Here is a 14203-nt window from a genome sequence, read left to right on the forward strand (position 1 = left end):
CGCTTTTGCGCGGGAGAAGACAGCTGTCTGGCTCGCAGCAATAACATATCAAAGAACCATGGTACTTCAGATACCAAGGATAGCAATGACAGGTTACGCCGCAACAAACATAAGCGCCGCGTCAATAGCGACAATACCGAGGATACATCAGTCAATGCCGAATTTAGAGGCTCTAAACCCGGTCAGCAGAAAAAGCCATTCAAAAGAAGCACTCCGGGCCCGTCCAGTTTGGACCGTATACTCGATCGCTCGTGCCAAATACATGGCACCCCGACAAGCCAGCCAACTACACCAACAGGGAATGTTGTGTGTTCAAGCAGGCCTGCAAGTTAAACACCGAAAACAAAGATAAGGGGCTACATAGCGATGACGAGGAGGGGCCCCGACAGCCGAACACCGGAGGACAGAAGAGGTTCCCCCCACAAGTGCGGACGGTGAACATGATATACGCAACCCACATCCCCAAGAGGGAGCGGAAGCGTGCGTTAAGGGATGTATATGCGTTGGAGCCAGTCGCCCCAAAGTTCAACCCATGGTCCTCCTGTCCGATCACCTTCGATCGCAGGGACCATCCCACTACTATCCGTCATGGCGGATTCGCCACACTGGTCCTAGAACCAACCATCGACGAATTTCACCTCACTCGAGTCCTTATGGACGGTGGCAGCAGCCTGAACCTGGTTTATCAGGACACAGTGTGCAAAATGGGTATAGACCCCTCAAGGATCAAACCCACAAGAACGACCTTTAAAGGCGTCATACCCGGTGTAGAGGCCTATTGCACAGGCTCAGTCACACTGGAAGTGGTCTTCGGATCCCCGGATAACTTTCGAAGCAAGGAGTTAATTTTCGATATAGTCCCATTCCGCAGTGGCTATCACGCACTCCTCGGGCAAACCGCATTTGCAAGATTCAACGCGGTACCACATTATGCATACATCAAGCTCAAGACGCCAGGACCTCGGGGGGTCATCACAGTCAATGGAAACACAGAGCGCTCTCTCTGCACGGATGAGCACACTACGACCCTCGCAGCAGAAGCGCAAAGAAGCCTCTTAAGGCAATCCACCAGTTCGGCGATTAAAGACCCGGACACCTTCAAGCGCGCCCGGAGTGATCGGCAACAAGGCCGCCTGGCACGTTCCGAGCTCGCATAGCAATGCGGCCCCCACCCCAGTCCCAGCCAAACGATGAAATCTGTGCCACGTGTGCATAATTATGCATTGAAAATACCATGGGCACAGGTAGGGAGGGGGGCACGACTACGGCACGCCCCAAGACGCGGCTCAACCACACTAGGGGCTTCCCGCTCTGTTATTTTTCTCTCTTTCAGGACTTTAATCCCTGGAAACCCCGTCCGGCAGTACGATTGCCGGACACACGATGCAATAGCCAAGAAGGCAGAAAGCTACGTCGCACCATGAAACTCCCAGGTGGTCTCTGATAACGAGTGAAATACCTGCTTTAAATACCATTCCTCAGCTTGCCCTTGGAGGGGACATGTCAAATAGTCCTACTTTTTTGCTTATCGCACTACTTGTATCATTCTGCTTCGACGCACCTTTTTAAATAAACAATGCATAGCACTAGACTATTACCACATTCTCTATTCTCTCTTTATATATATATATATATATATATATGCTCATTCATGACATTCAGCACCCATACACTCTGGTAAGGCCAATACGCCAGGGGCTTAAGCATACCCCATAATATGGCGTGAGAAGTCCGATCACTTTCGACAGTGTGGCACCCCGAACTTATAGCATTATATGCATCAGCTCCGAATCATGTCTTGGGTCAATAGTTGGGTTTGCCCGGCTCCCATATTTTGGTACCTTACGTTCCGCTATATCGACTAAGGTAGCACTGGGATAACTACTACGATTGTGCCCCGGTTCATCTGGGCTAAGCACCTCAGTAGAGAAAGCTAAAACTGACTGTTATGATAAGGCGAGAGCTGGTCACTGTTCGAGAGGTCTTGAGTCCCTAAAGACTTATGCCGCTTAGAGCGAGGAGTCGGCTTTGTCCGGCTTAAGGCGTGTATAGCGCCCCGAATTCGGCCTTCCGAATACTAGGGGCTTCGCCAAAATTTAAAATTGTAGACTTCTATGGCTAAGTGAGAGTGATAAAGCATTATAGTCCGATTGCCTAGTTCGTTGCGCTGAGCACCTCCCTCGAAGGACCCAACAATGGGAACAAGAGTGCTCAGATTTATCTCGAACACCCCAGCACTCATGGCATGGGGCAGAAGCCGACGACTGGCCATCTCTCAGATTTGATAAACAGCCGCACAGAAGGTAATATTTTAAATTCAAACAAGCGTTGCATAGCGCATATGAATAAGTTTTCATAATACAGGATCACACGAGCGAGTTCATTCAAATATTACATCCTTCGCACACTCGTCCGCCACAAGACGGGCACCCTTCAGGACACCCTCATAATACATTTCGGGGTGGCAATGCTCCTTGCCTTGCGGCGGCCCCTCCTTCACCAGCTTCTCGGCGTCTATCTTGGCCCAGTGCACCTTTGCACGGGCAAAAGCCCGGCGGGCACCTTCGATAGAGACGGGCCGCTTGATGACTTCCAGCCGTGGGCAGGCATCTACAAGCCGCCTCACCAGGGCGAAGTAGCTGTTGGGGAGGGAGTCACCAGGCCACATCCGGACTATAAGGCCCCTCATGGCCTGTTCGGCCGCCTTGTGCAGCTCGACCAATTGCTTCAGCTGGTCGCTCATAGGCACCGGGTGTTCGGTCCCAGTATAGTGGGACCAGAACAACTTCTCCGTCGAGTTTCCCTCCTCGGCCTGGTAATACTTCGCGGCATCCGACACGCTGCGGGGCAAATCTGCGAATGCTCCTAGAGAGCTCCGGACTCGGGTAAGTAACAAGTAGTTTACTTTCACATGCTTGTTTTGCATATTGAATGTCTTACCCGCCGCTATCTTCCTCATCGCCTCAATTTCCTAGAGGGCCTTTTGGGCTTCGGCCTTGGCATGCTTGGGCTCTCGAGGGCCGCGGTAAGCTCGGACTCTCGCGTCTTCGAGTCAAGCTCCAAAGTCTCGTGTTTCTTCACGAGAGCCTGGAGCTCTTGCTGTACCTCGCCCACCCGTGCCTCTTGCCTCTCCCGCTCGGTGCGCTCCTTGGCCGCTTTGTTTTCGGCCTCGGACAATGCTTGCTTCAGGGTTGCCACTTCGGTCGTGGCCCCTGGCACATTCATGATGATCCTGTCAGTTCGCAACCACATTTTCTTTTTATATAGACAAGGTATTACTTACCCTTGTTCTCCTCGAGCTGCCTCTTGGCAAGGCCGAGCTCTTCCTCGGACCGCTCGAATTCCTGCTTCAGTGCAGCGACCTCCGCAGTCAGTGCGGCAGAGGTCACCAGCGAAGCCTGCATACGCATACAGACATACTTATATTAGACTCCTGCAGATATTATTCGATCCTCTATTCGGTTTTTCTTTGTGAACACCAAATAGAGCATCAGGGGCTACTGTCTATGCGGTAATATTTTTCCTATATTTTAAATACTTACATCAAAGCCTGTTAGAAGGCTGGTACAGGCTTCAGTCAGTCCGCTCTTGGCGGACCGAACCTTCTTGATCACCGCACTCATAATAGTGCGGTACTCTTCGTCGACGGAAGCGCCGTGAAGCGCTCCCAGCAGTTCGTCCGGTGCCTCTGGATGTACAGAGGCCACCGGCACGGACGGTTTGCCCCTCTTGGAAGGGGCCACCTGCTCGAGTCCGGAACCACTGGAGGTTCCGGCGCGGTGTCCGGCTGCAGGCCGAACTTGGAGCCCCTAGGAGCCTTGCTCCCTTGGCTCTTGGAGTCCGGAAGGTCGCCTTGAGGCGCCTCCGGGACTATCTCCCCCCGGCTCGGTGCCCCTTGAGACAATACCTCGACATTGTCCGTAGGGCAAGGAGAGGTGGCGGTTGGAAGTGTATCACTATCCATGTCTGACGAGCCCAAGGAACCGTCCTACGATGATACGTCGATACGGGCTTGGGGCGAACTGCAGAATCATATTCGACGTTAGGAGAAGTAGTGCAACAAAAGTATGCTATGAGTTACTCTGGTATACGAATACTTACGACTTTTCCAGGGGCTTGGCCCTGAGCAGCCACTCGTCTTTGTCGTCGGCGGCGGTGGTGGAATAGTCCGGAAGGAGAGTCCTTCCCTTCTTGGACCCTTCGGCCTCCCTGGTTGAGGCGGCCTTCCTTTTCTTGTCTCCCCCGGCTGGAGGGGGAGAGTCTTCGTCTTCCTTCTCCTCGTTTTCACGGGAGAAGTGCGCCTCGAAGTTATCGGACGATGAGTCCGATACCACCTGGCGCCGGGAACTCTTTCGGGTTCCCTTGGCCTTCTTGGTCTTCTCCGGCACCTCATAAGGAGCCAGAGTCCGCATCTCCGTCAGGAGAGCGTTTGCGGGGTCTTCGGGCAGAGGGGCCGGACAGCCGGACTATATCCTTTGGCCGGACTATTGGACTATGAAGATACGAGATTGAAGACTTCGTCCCGTGTCCGGATGGGACTCTACTTGGCGTGGAAGGCAAGCTACGCAATACGGATATGCATATCTCCTCCTTTGTAACAGACCTTGTGTAACCTTAGCCTCCTCCGGTGTCTATATAAACCGGAGGGTTTTAGTCCGTAGGACAACATACAATCATACCATAGGCTAGCTTCTAGGGTTTAGCCTCTCTGATCTCGTGGTAGATCAACTCTTGTACTACTCATATTATCAAGAATAATCAAGCAGGACGTAGGGTTTTACCTCCATCAAGAGGGCCCGAACCTGGGTAAAACATCGTGTCCCCTGCCTCCTATTACCATCCGCCTTGGACGCACAGTTCGGGACCCCCTACCCGAGATCTGCCGGTTTTGACACCGACACCTGCCGCGTCTTGCTCGTTGAAAATGCCAAGAAGCTGACTATCATGAGACTTCTCTCCGAGGCTTTCCAGTGCGAGGTCGACCGTGCTGTTGGCGGCACGCCGACTGCTAACGGGCCCAACCGCGTGGGCACGGTCCGACAGCAAGGCGGTGCCGTCGCCACCATGTTTGGAGTAGACCGTCCTGTCTACGCCACGCCCATGGAGAACATACGCGCTGCCCAGGTGGAAATAGATGAGTTGGACCACCTGGAGGGCGATGAGCGTCGCTACATGACGGAGCGCGTTCAGAAGCTTATCGACGTGGCTGCCACCCTGCAAGAGGCCGGTTGCCGTGCAGAAGAGCCCGACCAACGGGTGGCGAACCCGCCCCTTCGCTAAGAGCATGGCGTGACTTTTCTCGGACGCCGACAGGTGGCGTCCGTGACAGACGAGACAAGAAGCCGGCTGCCAGCCGCAGCCGGACACGCATCAACATCGAGCGTGGCCAAGATGGCCGCCCACGAGTGATGGAACAACAGGGCGACTATCCGGCTCCTTCGCCTCCTCGAAGGGAGAGGCGCTCTTCCCCGCTGTGTGTTGACCACCCGATGCTCGACGACTGGCTAGGCCGCCGAGAGGGAGTCAGAGAGAATGACGCCCGCCACCGGATTGACCGCCTGGCACTGGAAGAAGAAGACGCGATGGGCCCGCCTTGCTTCAGCCCCCGCATTCGCGACGAGCCCTTCCCCAAAGGGTTCTCGCTCCCAAGAGACACGCCCAAGTACAACAGCTCTGTGAAGCCGGAGGATTGGCTGGTGGACTACTCCACAGGCGTCAGCATAGCAAACGGCAACAAGCGCGTTGCCGTGAAGTACATCCCGCTCATGCTCTAGGGCACGGCCCGGACGTGGCTTAACAGCCTCAAGCCCTACAGCGTCAACAGTTGGGTGCATTTCACCGAAGTGTTCATCCGCAACTTCACCAGCACCTACAAACGGCCGCCCAAGCCCCGCCAGCTATCGCTGTGCGTTCAAGGCCCGGATGAGTCCACCCGCGACTACCTGGCGCAGTGGGCTGAACTGCGCAACTCCTGTAAAGGGGTGCATGAGGTCCAGGCGACCGAGTACTTCACTGCCGGGTGCCGAGAGGGCACCTTGCTCAAACACCGACTGCTCTGCGACGAGCCGGCTACGCTCGGCGAACTGCTGATCATAGTAAACAAGTAGGCCACTGCCGACTCCTCCATGAAGTCGGAGCTCCGAGTGGACACTTCCGGGAAGGTGCTTCCTTCGGTTCCTAGGATGCCAGCTGCCGACAACAGTCGGCGGCAGCAGCCGAACGGCAAACAAGCTCAAGGCCACGCAGCTGGCTTCCGCTAGCCGATAGGTGGCGACAGTCGAAGACCAGCAGCCTGAAGGACAACCCGACCCCAAGCGCCAGAAGGGCGGCAAGCCTGCTTGGATGCCCGCTTTCTCCTACGAGCAGACCATTGATGCTCCCCGCAAGTTCCACAGCGGCGCGAAGCCGTCCAATCACACCTCCCGGAAGTGCTACTGGCTCACCCGGATCTCCAAGGGCGAAGGACTGCTGCCCCCTCCGCCTGTTGGCCCGCCGCCGCCTCCTCCCCAGCAGTCAGCGACCCGACCAACAGTCGGCGCCATTCAAGATGATTACCCCGAAGAACATGGAGCCTACGTCGTCTTCACCAGTGTGGCTAACGATCGGCGCACTCGGCTTCAGCAGCACCGAGAGGTGAACGCCGTTGCTTCAAGTGCTCCAGAATTCATGCATTGGTCCGAGAAGCCCATCAGTTGGAGCCGTGCTAACCACCCAGAGGTAATGCCCTCTCCGGGTTCTTATGCTCTGGTGCTGGATGCCACCTTTGCAATGGAGAGGCGAGCTGCTCGTTTCTCCCGAATTCTGATAGATGGCAGCAGCAGCATCAACATCCTATACCGCGATACCATGGAAAAGTTATGCATTAAAGAGAGGCAGCTCCAGCCCAGCCTGACTGTTTTCCATGGTATTGTGCCCGGCCTGTCCTGCTCACCAATCGGCAATGTCAAGATAGATGTAATTTTTGGAGACAAAGATCACTTCCGCCGTGAGGCGATTTGGTTTGAGGTGGTGGACCTCGAGAGCCCTTATCATGTACTCCTAGGCCGGTCGGCTCTAGCCAAGTTCATGGCGGTGCCACACTATACCTACCTCAAGATGAAGATGCCAGGGACCAAGGGCATTATCACGATATCTGGAGACTATGAGAAGTCGGCCGATTGTGGTGCAGCTAGCAGCCGGCCATCAGACTGTTTCATGTATCTATTTTGGCAGCACTATTCAGCACATGCAAAAGACCAACTGGGCGTATAGATGAACAAAATAAATGAGATAGTTACAGTGCCATAAGAAAGAAAAGCATTTACAGTCCAGCAACCTCACAGGTTCAAGAGAATTATAAGGTACAAGAGACATGAATAAACGGTTTCTTTGTGCTTCCAGTCCAAAGCACAAATGTATTGCAACCTCAACTAATACTTCACGTCAATACAATGAAAGATCAGTAATCATCCATGTCCTAATGAGTTAAAAAATTACCCCCAGGACAACAAAGGATGATTGTACTGAAGTGCAGCGTGCTAGTATCAGAATTACCTAGGTTGTTCCAGCATCATCTTGATCATCCACACGGTCTCCAACTGTTGGTTCCACCTTTTGGCGATCTGCAATATTGAAGGCATTCAAAATGAAACATTCAACATTGAAGGTATTAAATAAAGTACAGAAAAATAATTAAAAACATATTACCAGCTGCTCGAAACCAATCCTCGAGGCACATCAGCGTCTCAACAGTACTAGGGGTCAAACTACTTCTTTGAGCAGTGATGATCCTTCCAGCATTGCTGAATGCAGCCTCTGCAGGCATTGTAGACGCAAACACTGCCAATATGTCCCGTGCTATAGCCACAAGCACTGGATACTTTGGGGAGTGAATCTCCCACCACTTTAAGATATCCAATTTCTGTCGGCAAGGAAACAGGTCTTCTTCAAGATATCGTTGTAGCTCATTTGAGTTGTGGGATCTTTTCAATCTCAAATGCTTATCCCAGTCATCAAGAGTGCCCTCACCATCCTCCTCTGCAACCTCATCACCTTCATCAGAAGTGTTTTCATATTCAGATGCATATTCAGCAAATAGGATCTTCATCGCACTATTCACCTTGGTAAGATATTTCTCAGCGCCACCACCAAAAGTTGCGGTCAATCGGAAGTGAACATATTCATATTTGTACCTCGGATCAAATATCACCGGCAGACAACTTGTTAAGAACGACTCAAAATATTTCATCCATTTCTCCTCCATCTCTTTCACCATGGCAACAATGGTAGGATTTTCACTTACAACTTCTTTCTCCATTATCTGCTTCACATTCCAGACCTCATAGAAGTACATGTGAGAGGTGGGATACGTCCTACCCGAGATTTTCTTTGTGGCTGTGTAAAAGGCGCCCAAAAGATGGCAAATAGCTTCGGCCATCTCCCATTCACTAGCTGAAGGATCAGATTTATAATCTTTGTCAGTTTCTTTCAAGGCTTCGAACGCTTCTCTGAACGGCAATGATGATTCAAGCATTAGGTACGTTGAATTCCATCGGGTAGGCACATCTAGGGAAGGATGGTTTTTACAAGCAAGTCCCACCCGCGCGATCATCGCATTGAATTTCTCCATTCTGCCTTGCGAACTCTTGACATACTGCACTGATTCTCTGATTCTATCGACAACTGACGCCATTGCGTCGAGCCCATCTTGCACCACTAGATTCAGTACATGTGCAGCACATCTAACATGCAATAATTTTCCACTATGATGCACAAGATACCTATCTGCCAATTTTTTTCTCAAGTGGCCAACCATCGAGGTATTAACTGGTGCATTGTCCAGGGTAAAGCTAAAGATTTTGTCTTCAATATTCCAATCTCTCAAGCTCTTTTGCACCATGTCAAACATGTTATGAGCGTTGTGTGGAGTTTCCAAGAGGCAAAATGTGATTATTCTGTTTTGTAGAGTCCATGAGCCATCAATAAAGTGGGCAATTATGCATAAATAACCCAGCTTCTGATTGGACATCCACATGTCACCCATTAATGATACTCGAGAACTTAGATTGCTAAAAAGTGCTTGAATTTCTTTTTTGTGTCTATCATATGCATCAATGCAATCATGTTTAATTGTTTCTCTGCATACCACGTTGAACCATGGATTCAACGTCTTAACAAAGGATCTAAAGCCAGGATATTCAACAAAAGTGAAAGGTAATTCATGTTGCACAATCAACTTTGTCAGTGCTCTACGTGCACGCCCTTGGTCAAACTTCCACTCTGGATCAATTGCACTATCAGTTCGTATCTTGGCAACCATACCATCCATTTTAGCTTTTTCTTCACATATCACCAAATGTTTACCGATGTGACTTGTACCTGACTTTTTTGAGGCAGAAAAGAGTTTGTTGCAATAAATGCAACGACCATGTGCAAGCATTCCATCAACATAGATTGGCTCTGCCTCATTCCAAATTTTTGATTTTAATTTTCGTGGTCTGCGTGAACCAAGGTTTGCTACTTTGGGTGACAGAGCTAGCAGTGAAGGCTGTGACGTTGGAGAGCTCTCTAGTGACTTAGCCTTTTTTTCTCTTCTTGCTAAGAATGAAACTACGACATTGTTAAGGACTGGAGACCTTACCACTTTTTTGGATAGTGATGGATGCTTATTCTTGTCAACGAGCAAAGATCCAGATGATGGCTGCTTATTATTGTCAAGGGGCAAAGATCCAGGTGAAGGCTGCTTATCCTTGTCAACAGGCAAAGATCGAGGTGATGGCTGCCTATCCTTGTCAATGGGCAAAGATCCGGATGATGGTATAGTTGCAGCATCTCTCTGGGAAACAAGAAAGGCTGCTTATCCTTGTCAACAGGCAAAGATCGAGGTGATTGCTGCCTATCCTTGTCAATGGGCAAAGATCCGGATGATGGTATAGTTGCAGCATCTCTCTGGGAAACAAGAAAAGCATACACAATAAGCTTGAGAAAGAGTCAATCTGATAGTTGTTGCAACTGAAATATCTTTCTAGAAACAAGAAAAGGGTAGACAAATAAGCTTGAGAAGGGCAATTTGATTCAGATATAATCATTCGCAATTGAAATTCACCTTATTAAGCCTTTTCTTCTTTAATGGTGGTGCCTGCTTATCCATGTCAACGGCCAAAGGTCCAAGCAACGGTGCCGGTGGATTAGTGCACATTCCTTCACTTGCCTGAGAGAAAAAAATTGTTGTTGTCTAATAAGTATTGCTAAACAGTAAAATAGACATAATGACTTTATGTCTATTTCTTGAACTTCGACGGCTTCATGATAAAGTAGTGTGATAATTTTACCTTCCTCTTTTTCTTGGACGTCGGCGGCTTCATGACGACTTTGTTTGTTTGTTGGTGTTCTGCATGAAGCTCGCTGCTACTCTACCTACTTCGCTTCCTTTTCTTGCACTTTGGTGGTTCCACATGGAGCTCACTAGCAGCCTTGTGCTCCTCAAGATCCGGGCCATTAGCCTTCTCAATTTTTATGGCACGCAAGAGCTCACCAGTACCCTTGTGCTCCTCAAGATCTGAAAATTTTCACAACCAAGTAACATTATTAAAAGGTACAGCAGAATAAGAAAGAAAGAACTTGCTGTATTACTGATTACTCCTATGGCACTTGATTATCACTTTATCAGTAGGTTCTCGTATCAATCTCAGCACATTCTAGAGATTCAGATTCAGCATTGTGCATACTGCCAGATCTTATGAGAATAGCAACAGTGTAGAGCTAAACCCAGCATCTAAGTAGATGGTTACAAACATATACATTGTGGAACAATTTTGAATTTAATGGTATCTTTATGTGTAACAACTAAATAACAAAACATTGCTTAGCAGTCAAAAGATATACGGAGTAGAAATCTGAATGTATGTATTATAGAATGTCGCCTATTCTGAAACAGAGGCTAGTAATAAAACGACATCTTATCAGTACTCCAGCTAGTCTTTACAAGAATGATATTATAACACCAGTCAAACTTTTATAGTTTTGACAACCAATACTTTTCAAAATATATCAATTAGAAGTGTGTGGTTGGGGTCCTCGAAAAGGGCTGAACCAAAGGGCCAGGTTCTAAAATTGTTTAACAAAAAAACAGGTCCTGAACAAGGGCTGGATTCTACTAGATTCAAGAAGGGCTGGATTCTGGAGTACATCTTAAGATTCAATAATTAGCATATCGGAAAGAGATGATCAATCATCCCAGAGTCCCATTAGTCCCGGCACATTGTTCTTCAAGAAAAGAGATTCAGATTCAGCATTCTGTATATCAAATCTTTTGAGCACAGCAAAACTGCAGGGCTATACCACCCAACAACATCCTACAAGGGCTGAATCAAGTGGAACATTGATATATACCACTGCATTATTAGAAGGTAATATGATGGCCTTCAAATATGTAGTAATGAGCATGCAGACTACATCTTTTCTTCCATTCAATGGTAAGGAAAGAACTTGCGTGATTGATGGAATCCTACAAGGCTACAACTATCACAACTTGTGAGTTACAGACTACACTTTTTCTTTTCACTAGAATCAGTACATTTCCAACAGAAACAAAAGGGGGAAAAATTAATTTCAGTAAATACATGGAAAGGAAATCAAGCATCTGAATGAATCTGGTGGATTACCTGCAGCCGCCGAGCTGGGGGTCTGGTTTGGGGCAGCCGCCGAGCTGGAGATCGGGTTTGGGGCAGCCGGCGAGCTGGAGGTCGGGTTTGGGGCAGCCGGCGACCTGGGGGTCGGGGTGGGGGTTGCCGGCGACCTGACCATCCCGTCCGGCCGGGGTCGAGGGGATCGACGAGTGTTGATTGGGACGGCAAGAAGCTGCAAGGGAGGGGACGGTGATGCGGCGGCGTCGGCCATCAAGCGGCGGCGGCATGAGTGCGCCTGCCCTGCAGCGCCTCCTCTGTCTTCGGGATGGGCTAATAGGGTAAAGTGGGATCCCAGTGGGCTAAAGGGGCTAGCCCACTTAATTTCTTTCTGGTCTAACGGGCTCCCAATAAAGCGTTTTTATTTTGAGTGAAAAGTAAAGAATGAGAGAGTTTGAATGAAAAATGATCCATCAGTCTTTATTGATGATAGAAGTGGGGTATTTATACCCAGACGAAAGTACACATGGTGCTTGGCGGTCAAGTAAACACATAATTACTTGAGAGCCAAGAAATTACATAGTTGCCTTGAGAGCCAAGGAAGTACATGGTTGCTTGAGAACCAAGCAACATATCTAACAATTAACTTAATCCTAATTAGCTTCATTAATAAGCAACTATTTTATTCTTAACACTCCCCCTTGTACAACGCCTCTTCTTTGGTACATCCATCATCTTGACAAATTCTTTGAATAATCTTGAATGTCTCCTCCAAAACCCTGTGGGAAAAATATGAGGAGAATAGTGCAAATATGTTGCTAAAACTCCTTTAAACCCAGTGGGAAAAATAATAAGGAGAAAATGATGCAACATATAATGATTATTGTCTCTTGATAACTCATATGAGAAAAACCTTTGAAGAAGGAGAAAAATCATCGATGAGTTTAGAGAGCAATTAATATGTCTTGGGTACTTTCTTTAAAAACCTCGATAGGGAAAATAGAAAGTATGACGTATGATCTTTGATAAGATATTGCCTCATTAAAAATCATTATGAGAAACTTTGATAGAAAACTCATAAGGAAAAAGAGTGTGATATGATATGCCATTGAAAACTCCTTTAAAACCCAGTGGGAAAATATAAGGAGAAAGTGTATGACATATACGGGCACTTGTGTTTATATTGTCTCGTTAAAAACCTTTATGAGAAACCATTAGGGAAAACTCATGAAGGGAAAAAGAGTACAATATATGCAATCTTAGGATTGTTAATAGGTTATAGATTTGGGAAATTACTCCCCCTAAACTTTGCAAACCTGGAGAATGTGTAATGCAAATTTCATTGATATGATCATGACATTATGAATAATTTGTAGGATTTTCAAAGTATGTTGTTTGCATATTGTTTCGACGCTTTCTATAATTCGTGAGGATAAGTAATTTTCGAGCAATGTACTTTATGATATTGCTCTTCATATAACCTGTAGTTTTTGAGTAACACAAGTGGTAGCGTCTTGATAAACCAAGTTATGTGATTCTGTTGAATCTCAACCACATGATTTTGAGTGTGGCTAATCATTCTGCTAAGACATGCATATTTTGCAATACTTTTAGATAGAGCAATTATGTCAGAATGATAATTGGAAATAGCCATTAAAGCCCATTTAGATGACTTCCATATGAAGGCTATTCCATCAAATTCAGTCATTGATATGGCATTGTTGGAATCAAAGAAAGAGCCAATATCATTATATCATTTCATGGCCATATCTTGTATTTCCTGATGGAAATATCCAAGATTTATGGTGAGCTTGAGATATAAGCTGATATTTCTTATATCGACCATATACCTTTTGTTGGGGGTTGCACTTTGAACAAAGATAGCAAATATAGTGTCACGCCTGACGTAGTTTGCAATTATATGAGTGCTTTGACATTAGTGAGATATAGAACATTAGGTCCTGATATCACTTCATTAACACCCCTAGGTATGAATGGATTTGTACCATACCAGGGGTAATATGACCATATCACATGTCTTTTATTGATATGATATATCCACATTGAACTTCTCGTATATGTTTTGGATATATGTAGACTGATATATGTATTCTTGATAGAATGCTCAAGTTGTAAGCTTAAGCTAAATTTGGTTGAATCCAAATTTTCCGTCTTGAGATGATTTTATGTATTTTTAGGTCCTTTAGAGACATTGATGACGAAATCATCGATATACACCGCGGTGATGTAAGGAAATAAAATTTCTGCTTTCTTTATTAAAACACATAAACAATCATCATTATTCAAGTAATCCTTTTGAAGCAGGAACTCATTTAGTCGGTAGTACCATATGATTTTCGACTATTTCAAGTCATAGAGTGACTTATAAAGTTTTACACAAAACTTATTGCGATTCACTTTTGGATTTGGAAGTATAAGCCCTTCAGGGACTTCAATAGAGATTTCGGAAATAAGTGACTCATATGAGTATGTAGCCACTTCATCCACCAACTACATGGATAACATTATTATTTTTATTGCCCATGATATTTACTATTGAAACATAATTCCACTTATACCAAGAGGGTATGTTACATAAT

At 47.2% G+C, this 14203-nt stretch overlaps 1 protein-coding gene across 2 annotated transcripts; it reads right to left on the bottom strand.

Annotated features, from left to right (window-relative positions):
- Positions 1-7265: 7265 nt before the first annotated feature.
- LOC119316980 (zinc finger BED domain-containing protein RICESLEEPER 2-like) lies at positions 7266-11944 on the bottom strand. 2 transcript variants are annotated; one of them, XM_037591369.1, is made up of 5 exons: positions 11643-11944; positions 10311-10537; positions 10085-10189; positions 9620-9927; positions 7266-7601 (listed from the first exon to the last, which is right to left on the bottom strand). In XM_037591369.1, coding segments are annotated over exons 2-5 (447 nt in total). In that variant the 5' UTR covers positions 10344-10537; positions 11643-11944; the 3' UTR covers positions 7266-7600. The 2 variants fall into 2 exon arrangements, with proteins under 2 accessions (XP_037447266.1, XP_037447265.1); XM_037591368.1 differs by having other exon boundaries at positions 7687-9927.
- Between the last annotated feature and the right edge of the window lie 2259 nt (positions 11945-14203).

The sequence above is a fragment of the Triticum dicoccoides genome, chromosome 6A, assembly GCF_002162155.2.
Source record: "Triticum dicoccoides isolate Atlit2015 ecotype Zavitan chromosome 6A, WEW_v2.0, whole genome shotgun sequence".
Taxonomy (NCBI): domain Eukaryota; kingdom Viridiplantae; phylum Streptophyta; class Magnoliopsida; order Poales; family Poaceae; genus Triticum; species Triticum dicoccoides.

Coding starts and splice junctions, on each gene's coding strand:
- LOC119316980 (XM_037591368.1), bottom strand. CDS start 9,418: ATGCTTGCACATGGTCGTTGCATTTATTGCAACAAACTCTTTTCTGCC. Junction 7,602..7,686: donor GGATTGGTTTCGAGCAGCTG/GTAATATGTTTT, acceptor TCAATATTGCAG/ATCGCCAAAAGGTGGAACCA.